The sequence below is a fragment of the Aspergillus tubingensis genome (genome assembly GCF_013340325.1).
Source record: "Aspergillus tubingensis WU-2223L DNA, scaffold_11, whole genome shotgun sequence".
Classification (NCBI taxonomy): Eukaryota; Fungi; Ascomycota; class Eurotiomycetes; order Eurotiales; family Aspergillaceae; genus Aspergillus; species Aspergillus tubingensis.
In genome coordinates, this window is record NW_023336285.1 from 925,013 (window position 1) to 950,740 (window position 25,728).

The following is a 25,728-nucleotide window of genomic DNA, read 5'->3' on the forward strand; positions in this document are numbered from 1 at the left end:
GGCCGTGTTCAATCCAGAAGCTGACTCCGATTGGGAATTGTCAACTCATCCGGAACGGCAATGAGGGAAACCAGTTCAACAAGAGAACAAAGGGGGAAAGCATGCACAATGGGTATCCGCCATGCGCTGAGGTAACACAAACAACGAGCTAATTACAGACGACTACCAGTATCCGCGGCGGTCGTAAGGCATGTATTCGCCCCGAGGCGGACTACGAGGCCGTCCATAAGGGCGAGGGGGGGCGTACGGGTCATCATAATGGCGAGGTGGTGGGGGTGGGCGGACATCGTAGGGGTCATCGTAGGGACGACGCGGGGGAGGGTAGTCTTCCATCCGAGGGCGAGGAGGAGTGCGGCGTCCGTATCCATCCCGGTCATAATAGTCCCTCCGGATTGGGATGGGAGAGCGTTCCCGATAGTGAGCCCGGGGGCTGTAGCCACGCGGCGCAGGGAACCGCCGGTCATACTCATCCATGGGCGGGTAACTCCGACGAGGGGACCGAGATCGGTACGGGTCACGAATGGCACGTTCATCCGGGTAAGTTTGAATCTAGGAAGGGTATGAGGTTTCTCGTTCCACTCAGATCATAGGTACCAGTAAAGTTGCTTACATCGGCAATGCAAGTTACGCGGGAGCCTTTGAATTCACGTCCGTCCAGCTTCTCAATGGCCGTCTTCAGGTCGTTGGCGGTCTCGAATTCCACGAATCTTGGGAGCATGTGTCAATGGGGTCCTGTCCGACCGGATAGGAAGTTGAAGGATTAACCCACCCTCTGCCGAGTTCACGGCCAGTTTCAGAGTAAACCACGTCCAAGCCAGACTGACGCGCAAAGTCTTTAAGATCCTAGATAACCCCAGGATGTGAGTCCATATCCAGGTGCAAGAGTGGTACAGTGGTATCCGATGTGTCCGGGTGCCAGCAATTAGAAAAATACAATATGGAAAAACAGGCCAGGAAGGGACCCAAGCGATACAGGGTAGTAGGCGAAGGGATCCTTCGATGACTGCGAGGGCGTTCCATCCTGGACAGGGTTGTCCGGCCTCGGCTCTCAGCTCTCAGAGCTGGGGTTCGACCATTGGAGGCAGCCATCCAGCCTTCCTTTCAGTTAGGTGGGGTCCGAAAGTTGGTTGGTGAACGACCCATACATCATGAGGAGCTGATCATCGTCGCCAGGATTCCCTTGGGCCGTAGGTGGAGGAACATAGAATGGAGTACAGGGAAAGGATAATTAGGGAACGCAAATCGGCCGAGATGCAAGGCGTCCGGTGGATCCAGAAGAAAGGGGACTTGGGCTGCTAACCTGCCAACTTGTTTCCGGGAGTCCAGAAACCATCATGCGAAAGATCGTGCGACGCGGACGAGGCATGTTTGGACGGTCCATTGGGCCAGGGAAGTTCTCCTTGCGGCGCGGTCCACGGGCAAATTGCACGGTGAGGCGCTCGCCTTTGAAGTCACTGCCGTCTGCATGGAGAGTTAAGTCAACCATGAAGATCTTTGAATATGGTGCTTGCGTTGGTACATACGGAAGGCTAGATAACCGTCCTAGATTAGCATGGTCACGCGACAGCTAGGGAGCAAAACAGGTTGACTTACCGGGTACAACATCTCTAGCATCCATCGCATCCTCGTATTCGATGAAACCGAAGCCATTCATGAGCTTAATCTCTGTGATCTTTCCGGAACCATGGGTGCTGAAATGTTCCTCGATATCTTGTTTAGTCACTGTAAAAGAAACCCCACTAATGGCGCCCACCCGGGGCGCCGTGAGTACAATGTCAGCCTACTGCGAATGGTTTTGGAAGAACAAATAACCGAGACAACTGGATTTGATTTCGAAGCTGCCAACCCAGTATCCGGAAAACTGAGTTTACCGTGACACAAGCAAGGAAGATTGAAACAAAAGGAAGGAAAATCCGCCATCAATCTCCGGAGGGGTGAAAACCTCGGTGACTCAGGGAGGTCAATCCAGACGCATGGCGATCCAGCGGAATATCCCGAATTCTGTGTCGAAGATAGAGGTGGACAAGAAGGGCAACATCCAGAGCGGGTTGAGGAGAAAACAAGGAGACCTAAGGAGAGTTTGTAGATGGCTTCATACCATTGCGGGGGAGATTCCCGAGATAGAGTCGGGTGGACGAGACCTCAGTCATGGCGGGTAGTAGTAGATGGCGAGAGAGATTGGACTAGCACAGCGCGCGCACAATGGTCGAGATGAAATCCGTCCAGGCGGATCAACAAGCAAATCGCAGTCGCAACGTTTCTGGCCTTGCGGGAACGTGGTTCAAACAAGAAAATTCCGATTCAATGATGGTACAGGCGACCGTAGGGAAACAGATCCTTGAGGGGTCAAATGGGTCGTTATCCTGGGCAATGTAGAGCTGGAAGTTGCGATGGCGGCAGTATTCAGCAAAGTAATAATTCCTGGGTGTTTATCCGGGGAATGCGAGGACCATAGAACGGTTCCAGAAGGTAACGGTGGGCCTGACTGATTAGGGAAGCAAGGAGAGGATAGTTTGGTACGCTGAGGGGACAGCTGAACCAGAGATGAAGTAGCTCTCAGGTAAGAGCTGGCTTTCACGCGCGCGCACACACACACAATCGGGACTGGAAGAGGGTTAGATGGTGACGGAGATCCGGTCGAGCGGGAGAAGAAGAGCGGCAGCACGGGGAATCCAGGGAAGCGCTGGGCAAAGAGAGCGAGACAGGCAGGATCAGAAGAAGATGAGGGAGAAAGGAGAGTTTTGAGGGCGAATGAACCGGGTCACAGCAGGGAAAAGAGGAGAAGCGCGAACTGATTGGGAGAGGCTGACCGCCCTGCCAAACCAGAAATCCGGGTGGAAATGGAAATTCAACTTGATGCTGGCGGTGGGAAGGCACCCAATCAGAGGCCGTAGTCTGGAATCGCCTCACTTTGTTTCCCTCGGCGGGATCCACGTGGCCCCGCCTGACCTTTTTCTGTAGTACTTTGTCCACTATGTCACTCTCTACTAGCTACAGAGGCAGTGCTGTTGCCCATATTTATGAGTTATTCATGTAGAATCTATTATGCTGAGCAGCCGATCTACATTTATCTTACTCAACACTTCTGAACCAGCACCACTACTCCGGTACAGCCCTGCTGCATCCCTCTATAATTATCTCGGCTTCAGCCCACTCGGGTGGCCCGGTCAAGCTTCCTACTAAAGTAGCTGAATGCTTTAGTCGTTTCGGCATTCTACATACTAAGTAGGTAGGATACGTACAGCACCAATAGTATATTAGGCAATGGTAGCAGGATGTACAATGACATCCCTATGTATATCATATCAATACTTGAAGCCTTCCTATCCAAGTTATCTACTTTTTAGTTTATTGTTCAACATTTACCCCATACTAATTAATATATTGATGTAGCAAAATGGAACCTCCACTAATCTGCACTGGGTCTAGTCCCTGCCAAGCAATTAACAAGGCTGTCAATTGCTGCAGGGATGGTAGTCGCAGCTGAGCTTCAGCTCCAATGAATATGACTGATCTCATCATCAGGCAAAGTGATGCCTATTTGCCACAGGGTGGCTGGACAAAATTAAACATTGTAATCTTATATATTTGCGTTGATGTAATAGGATCTACCTGCGATAAGAGTCAGCCTTTCAATCACACAACAGAAGAAATTGCGTTCATAGCATTGTTTACTATGCTAGTTAGGACGATGACGTTCTGGCTTTTGATGGGCGTGGGCATACTTTGTAACTTTGCACATCCTCTATGCACTAAGTAGGCAGTCCTTGAGATACATTACCTACAATGAATATACTTGACTATAGCTAACACTACCACTAAATACATGGATGAGATAATATCTTACCTTGATGTACGTGTCTCTGAAAAACACCAGATCCCTTCATATTGTATTGGATTGCGCACTAGTTCACCCAGTGCGTTTAAAATGGTATGGTAGAAATTTGGCCTGCTATGAAGCGGCGAATATTGGTTGTATGATAATACTGCTGAGTTATCTGAACACTTTGCCACTGAACCGCCTAGTATGAAATGTCCTCATAATTTACTAACCTTGACCGGTCAATCTTCCGTATAGAGTAACAATGTGACCATCCATTGTATACTAGTCGCTGAACTGCAGGTCAAACGATCGTAAAATGCTGTTCAAATATACGTGTTTGACCGAAGCCTACAGGACGTATGCCGCAGTCCGGCGTACAACAGTTTAGAGACAACACATCACCGCAATATATTCGGCATATGAACAGATTATACTTTTGCGTGTAGCAATCAAATGCTGGGGTGTATTAAGGGGTCATGCTAAGTAGCAGACTTAAAGCGCATCGCAGCACCACGTCAAAAGGACTATAAAGAATAAAAAGACACGCGGCGATCCAAAATAAAGCAGAAGAAACGGAAGAGGAAAAGAATGTATAGACCAATGGTGTGCTTGACTTCCAACATGTCTTCGGAGGCATGTACTTTTGTTTCTCCTTCTGATGCCTGCCCTTCTGTGAGCTATTTTCAACTGCCGCAGTCGTTGACAGTTGGAAGAGATCACGCAATATGTTATGCCTGCTTATACCCTGGTATCCCAACAATTTTGAGATACACAGCATAGGCAGGTATTAGAACGCAATAAAACGACCCTACGGTCATACGCTTTCTAATATGATGTCCATACCAGGTGGCAAAGTCTTCAACCAATTGGCAAGCCTCGTCACAGCCTCTTTCTTCACGAGCCTCACCAGATAAAATGAACACTAAAGGCTGCTCAGGGCGTTGTGGCAATAGACCTCGGGCCCACTTTCCGTGTTTTCAAGGCGAATGATGGCTTCTTTGGTGAGCATAATCACCTCTCTATCCCAGCCCTCCTGACCTTCCTCAGGTTCGTCATAGAAGCCAATATACCAGTCCAAAATTTATATGACATCGCCGACATAACCAAGCACCCCGGGGGAGCGTAGCCAGTCAGCCAAGTTGTAACAATCGGGGCGTCCGAAAACGTTTCGCAGATGTCGTTCTTGTCGCTGCACTGACGACATAGGGCTGAGATGTGGTAATCAAAATGTGAAATCGTGCATTGGTTTTCTAATGGTATCTTGGCTGGTATGGCCAGGATATGTGAGATTGGCCTTTTCTATGTAGCGAAGACACTCTCTGGCGTCTGACAACCTTTGAAATGGTTATAATTGTATTTGTACTCTTGATGTTGACTCATACGGCGAGTGAGACTCCAACCCCACGTATAGTCGTATGAGAAAATAGTAATCAACAGATAAAATACCAATCTTGTCGCTAGATAAAGTGATATATGTTGGCAACGGTGTAGTACAGATGTACTTCTTTTGCCTACACCGTTTCGACAAATCTAAGGCTTAATCCTTCAAGCTATCTAGAAAAAATATATAGGGGTAGTAGGAATAATCAAAAGCAGTCGCCGCTGCATGATATCGAGACAAGTGTGAGGTATTCAACATTATCATATCATATGAATGCAATTAAAGGGTACACTGTCTAGAAAGCAGAGTAGGTATGACGGGTGCAAAACTTAGGGTATGATGGATATGCCAATGGTCCAGTGCAGCGGTAAAGGGCATGAAGCCATAGTCTGCACTAATAGACGTCGGAGAGGCTCCACTTATGAGGAAACGATCTTAGTATAGCCCTAAGCGGGGATCCCTGCAGCACAGAGCACTAAGCATAAGGCTATATAGAAGAGCATTCGTGGGGAGGCTTCGCTTCACATGAAAATGGCTCTCCTTTGGGGTATGCCTGAATCACGTGCAAATGGATTATCAAGATGCTGGGCAATTTGTTCTCTTATTATTTGGGCAGATTGGGCATTTTGAGCGGCTGTCATTGAATGTTTCATTTGTACAGGATTAGTAGTAAAAAGTTATCTAAAGGTATGGGTGATCTTTCTACCGGCACCTCTGTCACATCAGCAGAGTGGTAGCAACTATAGGCGATGGCAATAATTCTAAATAATTTTAAAATTAATTAGCTAGCATTTGACACAAGATATCTGCCAGCACTCTGACGTCGACTCTGTGGGGGTTTCGCTCGGATGGAGAGTGGCAGCCCATGATATATCCGAAGACGGCTATCTAGATACTCGGTGCATGTGTCGAGACTCGATACTTACTAGTAGAAGATCATATCCGACGGGATTGACGGCAAACCCGCGGGCGAAGCGGCAAGCGTGCGAGTGATTCCCATCACCGAACCTCCCATTGGCCGACATAGCCTCGGGTAGTCCCAAGGCAGGCCAAGTTCTGCCCGCAACCTCCAGCACCCACCGCCAAATTTTATCCCACGGCCGCCATATTCTTAGTCACGTTCTCCATTGCCGGTGACGGAGAGGGGACTTACCTTAAGCCTACTTACTCTTCTTGATCTGGATCCCACGCTTGAAGTTGCTTCTTCCTTCTCCTTCTCCTTCACCATCCCGCTTGGTGCCATTCCTGTGCCCTTCTCGTCCGCCACTCCTTTCCCCCATTGCTTGCTCCCATCCTACCATGCAGTTGTCTCGTTTATAAGAGCTCCCAATTCAAGCAACACTACTGTGACCTCTCCTCTCCTACCTTGCTCCCTTTCTGAATCTCCGCCATGGCTTCGAAAGGAGCTGTCTTACCTCTTCTGAGGCGCGAATTGCGACCCACTTGGTCGCGATTCTCCAGACCCTCCGCCTCTCTCGCCCCCTTCAGCAACTCCGCCCGAATCTCGAACAGCTCCCTCGCAGCGTCCGGCAAGCGTGCCATTCGTCGCACCTCGTTCTTCCCGCCCGTTCAGACTCGAGCCTTTTCGCAATCACTATCCCGAAAGCTGACTGATGAGCATGGCAACTTTGATCCGCGACAGTTGGACAGAGAGTCGGATGAGGTCGATGTCTGTATCGTCGGTGGTGGTATGTAGAATGACCCGGACCTGTTTCGTTTGGCGTATAGAGATATGGCACAGGATTTAGTGACTAACCGACTGTCTTTATTACAACATAGGCCCTGCTGGTCTGGCTGCTGCCATCCGATTGAAGCAACTCGCCAACGAAGCCGGCAACGAGGAATTCCGTGTCATCGTGTTGGAAAAGGCCGGTGAACTCGGTGCACACGTCCTTTCGGGTAACGTCCTGGAGCCTACCGCCATGAACGAGCTGTTGCCAGATTGGTTATCGGAAGACAATCCGTCTCGCTTCGAGAATGTGACTCCGGCGAAGGAGGATAAGATGCGCTTTTTGACCAAAAACTCGGCCATTCCGATCCCTGCGCCGCCACAGATGAACAACCACGGCAACTACATTATCAGTCTGAACGAACTTACGAAGTGGATGGGAGAAAGGGCCGAGGAATTGGGTGTTGAAGTATACCCCGGATTTGCGGCCAGTGAACTCGTCTACAAGAAGTCGGATGGATCGGTTCTCGGTGTGGCCACCAATGATTTGGGTGTTGGTCGCGACGGCAAGGCCAAGGACAGCTTCGAGCGGGGAATGGAGTTCCACGCCCGCGTGACCCTTCTTGCTGAGGGTTGCCATGGTAGCTTGACGAAGCAGGTGGTCAAGAAGTACGACCTGAGGCGCGATAGCCAGCCTCAGACCTACGGTATTGGTGTGAAGGAGATCTGGGAGATCCAGCCCGAGAAGTTCAAGCCCGGTGAGATCACGCACTCCCTGGGATACCCCCTTCCTAGCGACACGTATGGTGGTGCGTGGATGTACCACTTTGGCGACAACATGGTCAGCATTGGCTTGGTGGTTGGGTTGGACTACCCGAACCCCTGGCTGTCACCCTACGGCGAGTTCCAGAAGCTCAAGCACCACCCTCTGTACAAGGACGTCCTCGAGGGTGGAAAGTGCATCTCGTACGGTGCACGGGCTCTCAACGAGGGTGGATTCCAGTCGATCCCGAAGTGCGCTTTCCCGGGAGGAGCGCTTATCGGTGATAGTGCCGGATTCTTGAACGTTCCGAAGATCAAGGGTACCCACTCCGCAATGAAGTCGGCCATGCTTGCTGCCGAATCCGCCTATGCGGCCCTGCAGGGCAGCTCGGAGGGCTCTGTATTCCTGTTCGACTATGAAGAAGCTCTGCGCAAGTCGTCCATCTGGAAGGAGCTGTACGAGGTGCGTAACATGCGGCCCTCTTTCAGCACGCCACTGGGTCTCTATGGTGGTATCCTGTACTCTGGTCTCGAAGCATACGTCCTCAAGGGCAAGGCTCCCTGGACTTTGAAGCACCACGGTACGGATGCTGCTGCGACCAAGATGGCATCTGAATGCAACAAGATCGAGTACCCCAAGCCAGACGGAGTGATCAGCTTTGATATCCTCACTAGCGTCAGCCGCACCGGTACCAACCACGAGGAAGACCAGCCGGTGCATTTGCAGGTGGAGGACTGGGACAAGCACACTGATGTTGCCTGGCCCAAGTACCAGGGTGTCGAGAACCGCTTCTGCCCTGCCGGTGTGTATGAGTACGTGGAGGACTCTAGCAAGCCTCACGGCGTTCGCTTCCAGATCAACTCTCAGAAGTGAGTTAACCCTAAATGCTCTTACTGTTTCTCTTGCTAACTAGTCATAGCTGCATTCACTGCAAGACCTGCGATATCAAGGTGCCTACCCAGGATATCAACTGGCAGACACCTCAAGGTGGAGAGGGCCCGAAGTACTTTATGACTTAGGCCTAGCGATTTTTCAACACTTACATATTTCTCTCTACCCTTCATCAGGGTACAAAAAGGATTGGATGGATAAGAGTACCCATTGTGGCGTTGGTTACTAATGTTTGATCATGTTTCAATTCCAGGCCGGCGGATGCCTGTTACGTTATTGCGTGTTGAGCCCGGACGGGGGCCTTGTATATATAGTTGTACTCCATAGTTTGCGGTGACGATGAATACTGAGTATACCGTGATACTCGGGAAATAAGCTGTTTTTCTCAGCGTAAGCTACCTGGAAGCAGCGCAGATGTCTAGATATTGTCCCAAGCTGAATGCTGAGGCAGCTTAAGCAAGTCTGATGGTAGGTGTGCTATATCACAATGAGCCTAGCAACCTCACGGCTAATTCATCATGGCTCTCCCACGAGCATATACTTCACATGATGCAACCAAGCAACCAACTAACACATGCAAATGACAAGCATCCAGGAACACACCTCCGTAAATACTCCCGAATTCCATCACTTCCCCATCACAACCCCCAAAGGACGTATCGCCTAACCTCACAACACCGTCATACACACCCTAACCCCCGCAACTACCGGTCCATCAACACTCTAAAGCAACAATCCAGACCAAGCCTTTACGGAACACACGTCAGAAAGTATCTTAATGGACTGAATGGCACGACACAGCTATAAAAGGCGCACATCCGTCTCCGAGTCCCAGATCGTCACGACTATCAAGCCTACTACGACCAAACTCACCATCACCATCACCATCATACAACAACCGTCAACAGCAAACATGGTATTTGGTACTAATTCCACCAGCATACCATCAACACGCACCGTTACCACCGCCACCCCTCGTCCCTCCTCTCCAATGGACGACGAAGATGTCGTAGAAGTGGTCGACACCGCCGCCTCCACTTCATCCTCCTCATCACCTCCATCCACCCGCCTCATGGCCGTCGGGAAATGCAAAGCGGAACTCAAATCCGGCAATATAGGCCTAGACTGTCCCTGCAGCAGAGGAATCTTCTCTCTATCCCATACCAACGATATTAGCGATAAATGCATCGACTGCGAGCACTCCATCGCAGAACACGAGGGCATTGATGTCGATATCCAACGAAAAGGCATGTCCCTTCTTACCCCCCCTAATCTCTCTAATCCATATAACCATCCCCCAACCAACAACAACAACCAAGATCTAATCATAGAAATAGAAGGAGACCCCCGGCACACAACCCTCACCAAACTCACCAATCTAATGGACCTTTACCCCCTCCTCTACGTCCGCGGCATCCCCGACAGCGGCAAAGGAACCGTGAACCAATTCCGGCGCGAGAACATCATGCTAATGACACGGGAGCAAGAAGCGAATAGTTTCTTTCTTCCTGTGGATAAGCCGCTCGAGGAGTTCGATTCGGAGGATGATCGTCTCCTCACGCAGATTTTGGGCTCGTTTAATCGTCTTTGCAATGATCCGCAGATCTTCTTCCTGTTTATTTATTTTTTGACCCTGTCGGCGTGGTTAAGTGATCGGTTTATTAAACAGGTGGTTTTGCCCTATTTGCCGGCGCCGGGGGCGGGGATGAGGGGGTTGAGATAGGGATTACTACGTAGTATTACTAGGTGATTTGGGGGTATTGGGTGGTGGGGAATTGAATGGATGTTCGGCTTATTGAATGGATGAATTATGGTTATTGTGAGTATTCTGTTGTAGTAAATTTGTAGTAGTTGTTGTAGTGAAGTCGAGATGTATACAACTAGTTAAGTGAGTATATATAGTTCCCAAAACGGTAAAATCACTACAAAAAACCAGTGTACTGACGATCCACGATAACCATAAACCAATCGAAATTAACTAACTATAGAAATGTATATCTTAGTTACTTCCTACTGCATCAAGTATGCAGCAACCGAAAAAAGGGGGTGTCAACGTGACCGACAGATGATGCTGATCACATGAAAAGGGCGAAAAAGAAAAATAGAAAACAAAAACAAACGACCCTATGACGCCAAGCTCCCGAATGCGAAAGCGATGCTGCTTTTGCCGCTTGCCGAATAAGCAAAAGCAAAGCAAGCAAGCGACAAGTAACGCTGACAGCCCATGTGATGGATGTTCATTACCGACCGACTTTTTTCTATTTATTTTAATTTGCCCCATGTTGCATAGATGCCTATTTTGTGACATCTCGATTGCTATTGTACACAGTAAGCTGATTCTTCACTTGGGCAACAACTAATAATACCGACGGAGTGGTACGGGAGTATCATTCTAGTCATGATGTCCTCCGTCCGGCATATATCCATGGTAAAGTAAAAAGTGAAAATAGACTTGAAACGGGATCCATCCCACACCAACCATTCTATCACAGTTTAGATATTCCGGGGAGGCTGAAGGTGGTGCGGTAACAAACTTAGATGGCAAAAAAAAGTATGGGAAAGGCCACCTGGCCGGATTACGTATTGAACACGGCTGTAGCCGCTGCCTGCCGACCGACCGACCGACAGTTTTGAGTCAAAAGTCGCGTCGCGGAAGTTTTCCCATATTTGCTGAGATTTGAGTTGCGCGTGAAAGCGATAAGTGGTTAGTCGCCTATAACCCTTGTCGAGGCTATTTCCGTCCCCTGCACTAAAATCGAATGAACACCGACTGCAGCGCAAGGCTACGATCGGGGGGCAAGATTTGTGGATCAAATAGGCTGGAAATTGCCTGAGATCTACTATAAGTTGTCTGGGGTATGTTATTATGGTATGGAACTTGGCTGGAAAGCGGCAAATCAAACGCCAAATGAGAGGCGAGAACAGCCTCGCGCGGGATGAACCCCATGACGCGACCGACGACGCGACCGGCGCGTACCGGGATGAGCGACCTCACGACTGGTCAACTTTCTTGGACAAACAGAAAGACTGTGACTCAAGAATGAGATTCATCAACAGCGGTTAGCTGTGACTGTGATAGTGTAGTGTCAGTAGTGATCTGTTAGAATGTTTTGGAATCCTCTTGATGATCATCGATGAATCGAGCCCAACAAAAAAAATTATCTGCCCCAAAGGCTGTATTTTTGGGGCTCGGAAGAAAGAGATCAGGAAGAGTGAAAGGGATCGAAGAAATTTTTGTTCAGTTGGCAACCGCTAAAGCGGCAAGGCAAAAGAAAAGAAGAAAAAAAAAAAAGAAAAAAGGAAAAAAGAAGGAGTGAAGGGGAAAAAGCCGAGAACAGTAAGGCGGAATGATTGGTAGACTGAAAGAATGGATGGACTGGAAAGTGGGTCAGAGTTATCAGTTGCAGGAGCGACGCGGACTGGCTGGGGAGATGAGTGGCTGCTGGCCTGCAACCCCAGCGTAAGGGGGGCGACAGCCAACGAGAACGAACGCAGGTGTGATGAGTGGAGTCGCCGATCAACAAACCAGAGATGACGGAATGGCGCTTGGCCACCCAAGAGCCGCTAGTGGAGGCGCTAACACGCAGCGAGCAGTGCCAGAGCGGCCACTTCCATGGGTGAAAGCGAGTGGAAAGCGAGTGAAAGCGACCGCTCGTCGCTGCTTTTGCCGCCGCCGCCGGGCCCAGCCCCCCCTGACGCCAGCTGCGCCCGGGCGCTGTGACTCAGCCTATATAAAGGCCCAACCTCCCACTTTCCTGTCGCTGTTGGAATTTTTGATCCTGGTCTTGGCACCGCCCGGAAAGCCATACTGTCCTCTCTTCCCGCCCGCCATCCTCCCCTCCCCTCCCTATACACTCTCTCCACACTCACGTACGGTTTGCAGAGATTACTGCTGATATCAGCTGTTTTATATCTCTGCTATCAACCTGCTGGATCTAAACACATTTCCGGGAAGAAGATTTTTTAGGGAAGCCAAGAAAAAAAAGAGTATCAAATCGGGAAAGAAAAATTCTTTTCTTCCCTTTTTCTCTTTTTTCTTCTGAACTCCAAACCGTTATCAGTCTCCGTTACTGAAACAGGAAGTTTGCAGCCTCAGGTGTGCATCTTCGCCACTCTCTCTCCAAATCGCAGATAGACATTCCCAATTCATACAAAAACCAAGAAAAGCAAACAAAACACGCACACCTCCCCTCTCAAAAAAAGTTGTGTCATCTACCACAAAAAAAAACAACGTGCTTTTTCTGTCATCTCACACTCCCTTCCTCTTCTGCATCTTGTTCACTTACTTCCATCCATAAGTTTGTGAACGTTGCTGCTCTTGAGTTAATCTCCCCTAGAAAACACTTGACTGTGCTTTTCTAGTCCCCTGGTCACTGCCTTATTCTCCCTTCCCATCCACCTTATCCTCCTTCCTCCACGGCGGCTTTTTGTCATCGCCTGTCACATACCTCTGCACTCCACCTTGACTTCATTCCGTTTCGTCTTCGAAACGGTTTATTGCTTGGATCCCAGAGCAGTATTGCTGCAGGGGAGACATTGACTTGTCCATCTCCCGCAAAGGGTACGTTGTTCTCTTCACTTGGTCTTAACCTCACTTGTCTTGCCTTTCCAGGCAGACACCTCAGGTGCCTGTCGCTCTTGAGTCTCTTTGAGCGTCATCTCCATCTGTCACTCACCTTGTCTGTCCTCTCTTGACTGACTTTGAGCTCTGCGTCTACACAGACTGCTATCTGCAAAAAGCTTTTCTATCTACTTTCAGCGTCGGCTGGTTTACGGCTCGAGTATTCCACTACTCACGTCGCGATGGATTCTCTTACGACCCATCCTTCTACCGCGCAGCAGGCCCGGGCCTTCACTTCCCCCGCCTCTCTGTCCTTCCCCGGTGGTGCCGGCGACTTGACTCCGCCTTCCGATAAAGACGGAAACATGGCGATGGCTCAGGGTGCGAATGGGATGATGAACGGTCAGCAGCAGGGAGGAAATGCCGCTAATGGCAACGGGGTGGCGCCCGCAACTCCAGCTGCGACTCCCGGTGCCAACACTCCGGGAAGTGGCATTGTGCCTACGTTGCAGTGAGTATACTCTTGCTGTCTCTATTTCTGGGTCACCAGATTACTGAACAATGATCTCTTTTTTTCTTTGAAGAAACATTGTCGCGACGGTCAACCTTGACTGTCGTTTGGACTTGAAAACGATCGCTCTCCACGCAAGAAATGCGGAGTACAACCCTAAGGTATTATTTTCCACACCTCCCTGTGCTTGATATGTCAGGGCATAGTGTGGCTGAACTGTTCTTTTTTCTTCCAATAGCGTTTCGCGGCCGTGATCATGCGTATCCGAGAGCCGAAGACGACCGCTTTGATCTTCGCCTCCGGCAAGATGGTGGTTACTGGTGCCAAGTCGGAGGATGACTCTAAGCTGGCTTCCAGAAAATACGCACGTATCATTCAGAAGCTTGGTTTCAATGCCAAGTTCACGGATTTCAAGATCCAGAACATCGTGGGTTCTTGCGACATCAAGTTCCCCATCCGCCTGGAGGGTTTGGCTAGTCGCCATCACAACTTCAGTTCCTACGAACCTGAATTGTTCCCCGGTCTTATCTATCGCATGATGAAGCCTAAGATCGTGCTGCTTATCTTCGTCAGTGGAAAGATCGTCCTCACTGGTGCTAAGGTCCGTGAGGAGATCTACCAGGCGTTCGAACTGATCTATCCTGTGCTTTCGGGTATGCATTGCTCTCCTCACTTCGGATTTGAAGTGGTCATCGTGCTAACCAACTGTAAAGATTTCCGTAAAGTCTAAAAGGGCATCGCCTTTTCTCAGGAAGATCTCGACCACATCGTCCTTCCCATCTTCATCAACTTGTATTAACACTTGGCTTTTCCCCTTGCACTGGCCCGCGAGGTTGTACTATGAACGGACAACGCGCTTCAACCCAGCACGGCTGATGCTTTTTTTGCTGTTCCGATTTTTTCTCTTCCTACACCTTTGCACATCACGATTTTCATGCTAGCATCTGTACGGCGTTCGAGCGATTTGTCTCTATTATCCTTTTTTCCTTCCTGTTTCAACAAACAAAGTGTCTCACCATCTTAGATAGTCGCACACCGCAGATTAAGGGGGCGGTACTGTGCGCTGGTCGAATGGTTGCCTCCTTCTAATTATTGGTTTTCTGTTCTTTGCCTATTGGCAGTGATCCTCGATGTGTATGGCTTTGGTCATCACTCGAGGTGGTTCGGACCTCCGAGGACTTGCTTGCTATTGATTCGGAGGGTTAACTTCTCAAGCTCAAGCACCCAAAAAAATCTTTCCTGTTTATTGTTCTAGATCGCTACGCTCTGCTACGGAAGTGGATGAAATACACTGGGAGAATGAAGGATGGGCGCGCGTGCCCAGGTTCCAAATAGTGGCATAATTATTCTTGACTATTTCCTTATTCCTTTGATGGGTAGAAAATGAACTCGAGACATGCATGCGCATATCCCTTGTCTGTTCCAGTGTCATATGATGTAGAACGTCAGTGTGTCGGACATTAATCTTAACTATGTAGTAGCTTGTAGTAGTTTATAGTTTAATTAGTCTTGGCTGTGTCTTATTAAAGTGTGTACCTGATAGATAACTCCTGCGGACGGACGGGAGCCTTGCATGAATTTAATTTCCCCGTGATTCGGGGTTATTATCTCCCACCCCCTCCCCCTGTTCTTCCTGAAACAGTGGGTGGTACATTATTGTCATGCAGCTGGAACCTGTCTGGGTGTTATGTAGTACTTTTTGTGTCTTTGAGGCCAGATCACGTCGGCCATGCTTTTTCCAATGAAGAAATGCTCTAACTTGGTGTAGTACTCATGTCCTTGTCTGTCCGTCTACCTATGAGTTTGATTAACATACACATATCAGATAGAACGATGAAATCTAATTCGACTAGAAGAATAGAATAAGATTTTACCTCTTGTATATCGGTGATGGACGAAATCACATTCGAAAAACTAGTCAGACGCCCTGTAAAGCCAACCAACCAACCCACCAACCATATCCGTAACATTCCCTGAAGCCCTAATCTGTCTCTCTCCTTGTTCCTTGGTACGATGTGCTGATAGGCATAGTTCCAGTTCATGTGTTGAAAGTGAAAGGACTCGGGCCTTCTTTGCTGCTTGAACAAATTGGGAGTCGTTCCATGGCTGCCGGAGGGTGGGGGGGATCATGCCCTGATTGTAATGAGGAAATGTCATGTTTACTTTACAGGGAACATTTAGTCGAGACTAGCACCGCTGTTGATTCTGTAGTGCACTTGTGAGAAGCTGTGATGCAGATAGGTGGGTGGTTGTTGGGCGAGCAACCTTGCCCAAGGACTCAGCAGGAGAGCAGATAAAACATTTCCAAGTCGCTTCTTTCTGTGATTTGATAGATATACTAGCAAGACCGCGATTACACGTCTTGCTTGCAGTCGAATCGTACAAATTTCCTAGCATCGAGTCAGATTATGGCTTGTCTCTTATATTCTCCATTTCTCCATTTCATCAGACCAAGTGCACGTAGTATGTCCCCAACCTCTATACGTACACACATCTTTTACTGCATATTTCCACCGTCAATATATACAGTCTGGTTAAGTCTACACAACAGCAAACCCTAATCTATATAACCCCAATTTTTGTTTCCTCACAGCAAACTACCTCTCTTCGCCTTCCTCGTCTTCAACAACTCGTCCATCAACCGCAACCCCTTCGGTCCTGAACGACTGCCGTCCTCAGTTCCATCGAATTGACTCTCCGACACTGCAGCGGGCCACTTCCACAAGTCCTGCAGAGCAGGATCCAGCTTACCTTCCAGTGCGTCGACGATCTTGTCGCCCAGCACGGGGAGGAATTTGTATCCGTGGCCGCTGCCGCCCGTAGCGAGGAAGAGGCCAGGATGGTCGGGGTGGTATGTTATGATGAAGTCGCCATTGGGGCTGTGCCAAGTGTATATATTAGCCAGGAATTTAACCAAGTACACACTTGAATGGGGATAGGCACTCACGTATCAGTGTACCAGCAAACGCGAGTCTCAGCGAATGGCCGATCCGCGAAGGAGGGAATAAGCTCCTTCAAAGCCTCCCGGAATGCCTTTTCGCCTTCGGCAGGGATAGGCACTCCCTTCTCTGGCAGACTGACTTGCATGTTCTGTCCCTCGTCCGTGGTGGTGCCAGGAACCGGGACCTGGACAGGATTAACGTAACCGTAAGCATGTCGGGCAATCTTGAGCATGTTTTTGCGCGGCGGGATGATGAAGATGCCTGTCGCGAAGTTGAGGATCGTAGGCATGTGCTCGAAACGCTTCTGTTCTTCGTCCGAGATGCGGATGTACGCGATCGCTTGACCGGTTTGGACGGTTCGACCGCGTAGATCGACGAGCTTGGCGGTCCAGGCTCCTGTTGCGAGGACGACAAGGTCGGCTGTCAGAGATGAACCGTCGGTAAGGTTGACACCCGTGACTCTGTTGGACTTGTCGTTGCTGTATTGGAGACTGCTCACGTCGCCAGTCTTGAAGATGACCTTTCCTTCCTGGTCCAGACGCTGCTTGGTGTACCGGACACCCGCTTCGGCGTCGGACCAGCCTGAGCCCCAGTTAACGTAGCCACCTGCAACACTGCGGTTCACTCCGTAGGCCGGGGCGACACGCGCGACCTCCTCGCGAGTGGGGAGGAGCTCGACATCTTGGCCGGGGATTTGCTTGACGTTCTCGTAGCTCTTGTTGGCGTAGTCGCGGGCATTGGTACTACCGGGGGGATAGACCAGGAGAAGACCGTTCTGGGTGTATCGGCCTTCTTTACCCCACTCGGTGTTGCGCCAGAGATCAAGGGCTTCGGCGGCGAGTTTGGCATAGTGTGGTTGGGAGTAGTCGGCACGAACAATACGGGAGGAGTCGACGGAAGAGCCGTGCGGGTTGGGGATAATCGGGGAGGCTTCCAGGAGGGTGATCTGAGAGTTGGGGTGACGGTGCGAGAGGGAGAGCGCAGTAGATACTGGATTGAATGAGCAAGTTGGCTCATGCTGGAGTTTCGGGAGAACAATGGGTGCGGTGTGTGTGGTGCGACTTACGGCCGAAGACCCCTCCGCCGACAATAAGAATGTTGGCGGGGAGTGACATGTTGCGGGTGGAGGAATAAGATAGATATATAAGAGAGAAGGCGAGAATGGTAAACGGAGTATATTGAGAGGAGGTCGACTCTCAAAGGATGAGGGGAAGAAAGAGACTATATAGTTGGTGGTATGATTCGGAGATGCAGCGATAACGGCGCATTGGCAAATGAAATTAACAAGCTCGTGCCTGATTGTCTTGGCGGTCGGTGTCCGATCTTTGAGTTTCTCCAACTTCTCCATCTTTTCCTCTTCCCACCTCCGCACCTTATACCATATCACTCCAGTCGCCGCAACCATGAGTGCACCACGGGTCGGGCGAGCAGCGCTGAAGAAGGCCAAGTTGCCTGCTTCTGCTTCTGCTTCCAAGCCAGCGCCTCGATTTCCAGTGGCAGATGGCACCGGGTTAGTCTCGTCGACTCCGCATTGCCCATGTCGCTTTTATCAGCAACATATCCAGTCCACGCCTACTGACTCACTGTGATATGCAGACCCAAAACCCTACCTAAACGTGCCAACCAACACCTCAAGGACCTCCCTTCCACGCCTCCGCCCGCCCCCGTATCCCCCAGAATCATGACCATCCTCGGCGTCAGCGCCCTCACACTCAGCACCTACATCGGCTACCTCTACGCCTCCTACCGTCGCGAAGTCACCCAATCGCAATCTCTCTCCGTTCCCCACGATGTCTCCGACCGCTACAATCACACCGCACGCACCTTCGACGCAGACGTCGAAATGTCCGAGAAAGTCATGCGCATGGGCTCCAAGCGCGCAGACCTGATCAGTCGCGCACGTGGCGATGTCCTCGAAGTCAGCTGCGGTACGGGTCGAAACCTCCAGTATTATGAGCTCGGGCAGCGGAGGGGACTCGATAACAAGGGACGTGTAGGTGTGCATGGATGCCGGTCCGTCACATTTGTGGATCTGAGTCCGGAGATGGTGGAGATCACCAAGGCCAAGTTTGCAAAACAGTTCCCGGAGCATGAGGTGCCGGTGAACTTCGAGGTGCAGGATGCGGCAGGTGTGTCTAGGCGTCCGGTTGATCCGTCACGGAAGGGTGACGAGGGTTATTATGATACGGTGGTGCAGACCATGGGGCTGTGTTCGATGCCAGATCCGGTGGGCACGTTGCGCCATCTGGGGACGGTTGTTGAGCCGAACAAGGGTGAGATCTTGTTGTTGGAGCACGGGCGGTCGCATTATGATTGGCTCAATCGTATCTTGGATAATTTGGCGTCGGCGCATGCGGATAGGCATGGGTGTTGGTGGAATCGGGATATTGGGAAGATTGTGCGGGATAGTGGGTTGGAGGTGGTGGAAGAGAAGCGCTGGCATTTTGGGACGACATGGAAGTATGTCTTGCGGCCGGCGAGGAGAGAGAAGTGATTATATAGGAGATGTCACTTGTATATTACTAGCTAGGGATTTTGATAGACTTTGATGACTGGATGTATTTGTAAATATGCATAGCGGGGTTATAGTTGTGACTGTATAATCAGACAATTTGGATCACAATGTGAAGATGACTTGACTAGTATCTACTCGCTACTATTCACCTTAGCTAGAGCTGTATCTTGTAGCTTAACTAAAGTAAACAAGTATTGAATAATGAGGTAAGCATTATGCTTATGATCATAAGTAGTAGTTAACCTAACCAGTGACATTCTTGTATGGAAACATGAATAAATATACTTCTAATTCAACCAAGGTACTATAGTAACGGAAACATCAAACCATTATCCTTAACCCCAGTCTCATTTATACCATACTCCCCGGATTATACTAAAATATTCCTAATACCAAACTCTAACCTGCTACTCGAAATCCCACCCCATTTTCCCAGTCACGCGACGCGAACACATCACCGGGCCAACAATTCCAAACCAGAACCGGTGTTGAGAAAATCCATCAAAACCAAGGTTTGACCCGATCATCTGAGAACAGTAGAAGCATTAGATCGTCGAGATGAAGTCAAGATGGCGTTGTGATTACGATGATGCTCTGGATCTGCGTCTGCGGGGTAAACATAGATGTGTTGGCCCTGATGTTGGCGTGGACTAAACTACATGTAGGTTAGGCTGGGATGCTACCTGTGTGTTGTGTAGTATGTATGTATGTAGGTCCCCTCACAGGATACAGTGTATATATTATCTATTATTAATGTAGGTATTGTGTGTGTATGTGTATGTGCATGTAGGATAAAGTTTATCTGTATAGGAGGGGCGGAGAATATTCCTGTTTGTTTGTTTGTTGGGTGGGCGGTGTTGTGCAGTGCAGGTATTGATGGATACATTGAAGTTTGGGGGTGGTTAGGTACATGCTTTAGATGTAGGGAGGAAGGGAGGGGAAACATGCGGTCTATCTATTATTGGGGTGAGGGTTACTATTTTACTTTGCGTTGAAAGGTACGGAGAGTTAGTAGTAGATAGTAGTAGTCACTGAGTGGTCAGGGTTCCGAGAGCCCTGATCTAGACTACTACTTACTACTACCATCTCCAGGGTATAGCATTTAGAATTCAGGAGTGATATACTCCGGCTGACGCTTACTTGCTATCTACTGTCTACTGTATACACATACTTTCTTTGCATAGATAGTAAATAGACACATCAGTGCTTTGAATACGAGAGCTGAATAGTGGGACAGACCCATCACCAAAGAGTACCGTGCATGAAATCCTGACGATCTGTGCACCGACAGAAGCTGAAGAGGTGGGATGATGATGTGATGCCGATGACGATACACAACTTCAATTCCCAGCCTGTCTGTCCTGCTGTATTCCAGCTGCAGATGCTGCCCGCCACGGAAAAGAGTGGAGATAAAGTACATACATACATACATACTACGTACATTGCAGCATGTGAGTTGTACGACTTCCCCTTCCACTCTCCCACCTCTCCGTCTCTACCCATCCTCTTCCCGTCCATCTGCATTGCATTCCTGGACTGCAGGAACTATGAAAATTGCATACGTACAATGATGAATGCATGGTGGAGAGAGAAAGTGGAGGGTGGAGAGTGGCTGTGACTAACTAACCAACCCATTGTCTTGTCTGCATTATTCTTTTTGTTGCTCCGTCGAGAACATACTTGGAAACAATGGATAACATTCTCCTCCTAGGCAACAGATAGGTAACTAACGATGGAGTATGAAGATGAGACCTGGAATGAATCATAGTTAACTATCGTTGGTGATGGTGACTTAGATGATTGGTGAACCGTCCACCTGTCGCATAAGGTTGGTGATCCCTTGCTGAGATGTGATACATCGCTCATTTTCCCGATCTACAGTAGGGAAAGGCAGATAATATTTACTGTGTGTGTGTCTGTGTGCACACAGACACACACATCGCATAGCTGAAGCCATAGGTATATTCTGTCCTATCAACCACTATCTATCTACAAGAGACTGGCCAGCTCCTCCTGCTACTGCAGTGCACAGCAATATGCATGACAGCCTCGTCGCGGTATCCCAAATCCACTGCATTTCCCCCCAGCCAAGACTAGGAGTGGCGAGGCCCGGGTTCCATGCAGAAAGGAGCGCGCTGTGCCCTTTGTCCAGCTCTGGTCTTAGCGCGTCCTCTCATCCATCCGATTGGGTCCTCTTCCAATCTTCTAGACGACCCGGCATCTACTCCACTCTCGCCGATCTGATTCGCCATAGGCTCCAAACGGCGACGCTAGGAACGATTATCCTTGGGACCGCGGTTGTAGGTGGAGCTACTGTGTACACCGTGATTCGTTACGTTTTTGCCTGCCTCCATTTCTCCTACGAAGTTAGTGCATAAGTCAAGTAACTTGGAAGGCTAGCGCCTGCAGCAGCGCTATGCGCTAGTGTAAGGCTCTTGTTTGTAGTGCTTTTTCCCTTCCTTTCATTTTTTTTTCTTTTACTTTTTCGGTGGTGGTGTGTGTCCCTTTTTCTCTGTCCCAAGGTTTGGTCCTACTTTTTCGAGTCACCAGCACTAGGCTCCCATGGCCAACACACTTCACACCCACTTGTCATGGACCAAAGCATTCCTTCAAGCTAGGCTGATGAGTACCATGGAAGGTGTTAAAGCTATGATGCATCTACCCGTAGGTGGTTGCCGCCGTTTTGCCGTCAGTGGGAGGGACACAGTATATACCATTGTAGTTTGAAGTATTGCCCCGTAGTTTTTAGACAAAACGACCGAGCAAAAGACTTGTTACTTGTTAGAGGCTAGGGAAAAAGAAGAAACATCAAATCCGATAGTCCCAAAAAATGGTCCGATTTTCGCGGAATCTGTCGGTGAGAAAAAGAAAACAAATAAACAACCACTCCGAGTTTTAGTCTGGAAGTTCAAGAAACTGGGCTGGAAGTAGTAAGTCAGTAAGTAGGTCGGTCGCCTTGATCGCGGGTTAGGGATGTTCGAGCAGGGCTTGTTTGTTTCTGTCTATCTATCAGAAAAATTTCTGCGCAGCAACCAGGTCCCAAGGCGCTCCAGTGAGCTGCAGGTTAGCCAGCAGTAGCTACCCGATTCGCCCTCCCTTGGATTGACTCCACGGAGCATACTCCATCATGGAGTCCATGCAGAACCTCAGTTGATCACGGTCTCCTCCACCAATCAACATCGCGGGCTTTCATTCTGGTCGTCATAGACACATGGTTGGTTCCACCGTACTTTTTGCCCCTTCAGTCCATCGGCCGTGTTTTAGTTTCGCTTCTCGCCCATCTTTCGCCCTCGGCCGGTCTCCTTCCCAGTGTGTGTGTCCAGTTGACGCTCTTTTTTGTGCTTGGGTTGCTTTGGTCGCGACACACGGACATTTTTCTTTCTTTCCTTTGAGGATAGGGGATTGGGATAAAGCGGTGTAGATGTGTACATCCTCTAGTCTCTTCTTAGTAGATTATATTCAATCTTCCGACTGTGGGGGGTTGCTCAAGAAGAAAGAGATAGATCCAAAAGCAGCGATAACAATCCCCTAGAATGGAATAACAAAAACAAGACACATCTTCAAATTTGAATTTTATTTATTTTATATTTTTTCTTCTCATTTTTCCTTTTAATGGAGGGAATCGGAGGGGGGCACACCAGTTCCAGTTCCCATCCCGGCATTCCTGGAAATCCCCAATAAAATTCACCCCCCATCGTGCGTCGGACCAATAATCGCCACCCTAAAACATCCACCCGTTTTTGCCCATTTTAATTTTCACCCGGGGCGCAAAAGAGAGAGAAGAGAAAAAAAAAGAAAATTTTTCTTTTCGAAAGGTGGAAACCATCACATCCAAACTTATCCCAACTTGAACATATCCACCTCACGGAACGGATTCCTCAGGCTTCGTGCCTTCCTATTGTTATTTCCATTACTATTTCGATTACCATCGTTGCTGCTTCCTGTTCCGACGGTAAGTACGGCCGGTCTCTAACTGGCCAACGATCGTTCCGGTGATTATTCCATTCCCATTCCCTCGCCTTTCCATTGCTCTCTCTGCCTCTGTCCTGTCCCCATCTTCCCGTGCAGCCGGTCGGCATCTCATCATCATCACCGCCGCCGCCGCCCATCTTTCCCTAACTCTCCCATTCCCTTCCCATCCATCCATTCATCCATCCTCCCTCCCTCCCTCATCCCCCCCCCCCTGTGCACCATACTTCCTGTAACATTTACCCTACTTTCCCCTTTCCCCCCCAAATCTTTCTCACCATCTCCTTTCTATCCTATTGTTCTTGTCTCTCTATCTGTCTGTTTATCTGTGTCTCTCTGTGTGTGTTATTAGACTATTATCTTGCTACTCTTAGTGCTACTTTTATTTCCCTGTTTCTATACTGTATTGTTCCTCCCTCGTGTTTTGTGTGGTTATCGGTATACTACTTTACTACTACTACTTCCATTATCGCCTATCGTTCTCCTATTTCCACTGTACCCCTACTACACCTTTTTGACCACCTTCCTTCCCTTCCTTCTTTTTCTCCGACTACGCAATTATGCCTTATAATACACGTCGCAAGTCGTTGTCGCTCCCCTCCTTGGGAATTCACCTCCCTAATACATCTCGCCGCTCTCCCTCCGCCACGAAATCGCCTCACGCGACCGATGATCAGCTCCCTCCCTCCAAGAAAGTGAAGAGGTCGCACGACTCGGCATACTCGCTATCTCCCGAGCCTTCCTCGTCTTCCTCTGCGCGCACTCCCGATGGCAAGGAATCCGCCGCTCCTCTACGTCAGAGTGGGCGGCGCGGTCCTTTGGAACATACGCCACCGCCATCCCCCACCGATGGTACTGTCGCGACTAAGATCGACACCGAGGGGATCAATGATGACATTGTGGTTGGTGTGATTGAGCAGTTGGAAAAGACTGGAAACCGTCCTCATTTGGTGAAGGAGTTGGCTGCCGTTCTTATCGCATTGAATGAGAATGTTGCAAAGTACGTGCCCCTCTTTTGATCTTTACCCTCTCCTATGTCGCTGGCCATACTAACGGGTTATTTTCCCTTTACAGCTCTGCAAACCCTGCAGCTCTTTTATCTTCTCGGTTAAGTGCATACATGAAGCGCCCGTGGACTGCTCTGGCGCCCTGTCCTTTGGCAAAAGAACTGGTCCCTATCCACCCGCGCAAAGTGTACTACTACTTGACGACATTGCCCCGTCAGCCTCTTCCAGAGAACTCGGACGATGTCATCATCCCCGGTGTAGAGGGCAAGGATATCACTCCCAGTGTCTCCAGCGCTGATCTAGACGAGGAAGACGCGATGGCGCGGGAGCGGTCTCGCCTCAGTCCCAGTCCGGAGGTCGACTTGTCCTCGCCTGACTTCGAAGAAGAGTCCATCGACTTGGACGGTCGCAATGGCCCCGGTGGTGCGTCAAGATCTGGCACCGACTTTAACGATCATCACCATGCGCGGTTGATGCACTCGAACCGTGCTGCCTCCCCGCCATTGGAAGGAGATGAGAAGGAGTTCACACAAACTGCCAGCGCCGTCCGTGAGCGGGCCTCGGAACAAAAAGGAGGTCAGCTTCAGATTCCGGGAGGTGGCTTCTCTGCTCTTTCGGAAGGTCTGAGCGAGTTGCACGATGGCGCCATGAGCATTTCCGATTCCGTGGAGGACAGCCCTCTCTCCTCCATTAGCGGTGATCGCATGTCGGACGACCAGGATGGCGACTACTTCTCGCACAACACATACCAGCAGCAGTCCCCTCTGCAAGATCATCTCCAGCAGCAGCAGGATCTCGACGACGCTGCTGTCGCCACCCTCTTCGGCACATCTCCCTCCCCGTCCCTCACATCTGTGGCCTCATCCATCTCGTCTGGTACGAGCGTGGCTTCCGATGACGGGCTGGATGGCGAGACGCAACCCGAAACCATCGGACGCACCCCTCAGATCAGCCTCCCGGAGGACCTGACCGTCCCCCCGGTATCGGCGCTCAAGCGTTCCATCGACATGCTGAATAGTGGGCTTCCCGATCTGGACATGAAAATGTCCGATCTCAATGAGCAGGACGACAAACTGCCATTGGGAGCCAGTGCCTTTGCCAGCCAGGATGTCGAGATGGTCTTTGATTCGTGGCGAGAGCTGCAGAGTCCTGAGACCGTGGAAGTTGATGAGCTGGACGAGATGTTCGGGGAAATCTGAACGTCGTCGTCGCGGCACTTATCATCCACCAATCGATAGACTAGAGGCGTTTGGATCGTGTGTTCCTTTCTCGGGGAGTCGAAAACCAAACAGACTCCTTCCATCTCCACTCCCGCTGTAGCCGGCCTGTTGAGCCGGCTGCTCACCTACACCACCTTGATACTCCGTTTGACCTAATCTTGTACAGTTTCTATTTGTTTAATGCCCGTTTCGCAACCTTGCTGCATCTTGTTTTGACCCCGCCATTTTTGGCGAGGCTCTCGCGCCTGCTGCGCCTGTACATATATACTCTTTACCCTTTCTCACTCTCTGACCGTCTTGATTTTTTATTATATCCCCTGGCTGGCCGTGATGTATCTGATTGATCGTTTTCTGGGGGTCTGAATTTGCAAGTTCTTCTCAAATGATGGGCAAGGAGAGATGAAGCCCGAAGCAGGTGATGATGAATACGGCCGAAGGAAGGAGAGGACCAGGGAGAAAGAAAACACTGGGATATG

General features: G+C 49.7%; 7 protein-coding genes across 7 annotated transcripts; 5 read left to right on the forward strand and 2 right to left on the reverse strand.

Annotated features, from left to right (window-relative positions):
- Nucleotides 1-162: 162 nt before the first annotated feature.
- Nucleotides 163-2,150, reverse strand: AtWU_09652 (putative pre-RNA splicing factor Srp2; the record flags this gene model as incomplete). The annotated part of the gene is made up of 7 exons (XM_035504758.1): nt 163-549; nt 611-707; nt 770-843; nt 1,301-1,461; nt 1,524-1,529; nt 1,594-1,722; nt 2,099-2,150. 7 exons carry the CDS (start codon nt 2,148-2,150, stop codon nt 163-165), a joined length of 906 nt encoding a protein of 301 aa, XP_035360651.1.
- Nucleotides 2,151-6,594: 4,444 nt separating this feature from the next.
- Nucleotides 6,595-8,655, forward strand: AtWU_09653 (electron-transferring-flavoprotein dehydrogenase; the record flags this gene model as incomplete). The annotated part of the gene is made up of 3 exons (XM_035504759.1): nt 6,595-6,892; nt 6,984-8,505; nt 8,556-8,655. 3 exons carry the CDS (start codon nt 6,595-6,597, stop codon nt 8,653-8,655), a joined length of 1,920 nt encoding a protein of 639 aa, XP_035360652.1.
- A 659-nt stretch (nt 8,656-9,314) lies between these two features.
- AtWU_09654 (electron transfer flavoprotein-ubiquinone oxidoreductase) lies at nt 9,315-10,250 on the forward strand (the record flags this gene model as incomplete). The annotated part of the gene is made up of 1 exon (XM_035504760.1): nt 9,315-10,250. One exon carries the CDS (start codon nt 9,315-9,317, stop codon nt 10,248-10,250), a length of 936 nt encoding a protein of 311 aa, XP_035360653.1.
- A 3,080-nt stretch (nt 10,251-13,330) lies between these two features.
- AtWU_09655 (putative TATA-box-binding protein) lies at nt 13,331-14,329 on the forward strand (the record flags this gene model as incomplete). Its single annotated transcript, XM_035504761.1, has 4 exons — nt 13,331-13,599; nt 13,673-13,760; nt 13,838-14,252; nt 14,313-14,329. The coding sequence occupies 4 exons, from the start codon at nt 13,331-13,333 to the stop codon at nt 14,327-14,329; spliced, it is 789 nt and encodes a 262-aa protein (XP_035360654.1).
- Nucleotides 14,330-16,186: 1,857 nt separating this feature from the next.
- AtWU_09656 (NAD(P)/FAD-dependent oxidoreductase) lies at nt 16,187-17,656 on the reverse strand (the record flags this gene model as incomplete). Its single annotated transcript, XM_035504762.1, has 3 exons — nt 16,187-16,478; nt 16,547-17,531; nt 17,608-17,656. 3 exons carry the CDS (start codon nt 17,654-17,656, stop codon nt 16,187-16,189), a joined length of 1,326 nt encoding a protein of 441 aa, XP_035360655.1.
- A 288-nt stretch (nt 17,657-17,944) lies between these two features.
- On the forward strand, nt 17,945-19,035 carry AtWU_09657 (class I SAM-dependent methyltransferase; the record flags this gene model as incomplete). Its single annotated transcript, XM_035504763.1, has 2 exons — nt 17,945-18,051; nt 18,138-19,035. 2 exons carry the CDS (start codon nt 17,945-17,947, stop codon nt 19,033-19,035), a joined length of 1,005 nt encoding a protein of 334 aa, XP_035360656.1.
- Nucleotides 19,036-23,585: 4,550 nt separating this feature from the next.
- On the forward strand, nt 23,586-25,231 carry AtWU_09658 (uncharacterized protein; the record flags this gene model as incomplete). Its single annotated transcript, XM_035504764.1, has 2 exons — nt 23,586-24,025; nt 24,100-25,231. 2 exons carry the CDS (start codon nt 23,586-23,588, stop codon nt 25,229-25,231), a joined length of 1,572 nt encoding a protein of 523 aa, XP_035360657.1.
- Nucleotides 25,232-25,728: the final 497 nt, after the last annotated feature.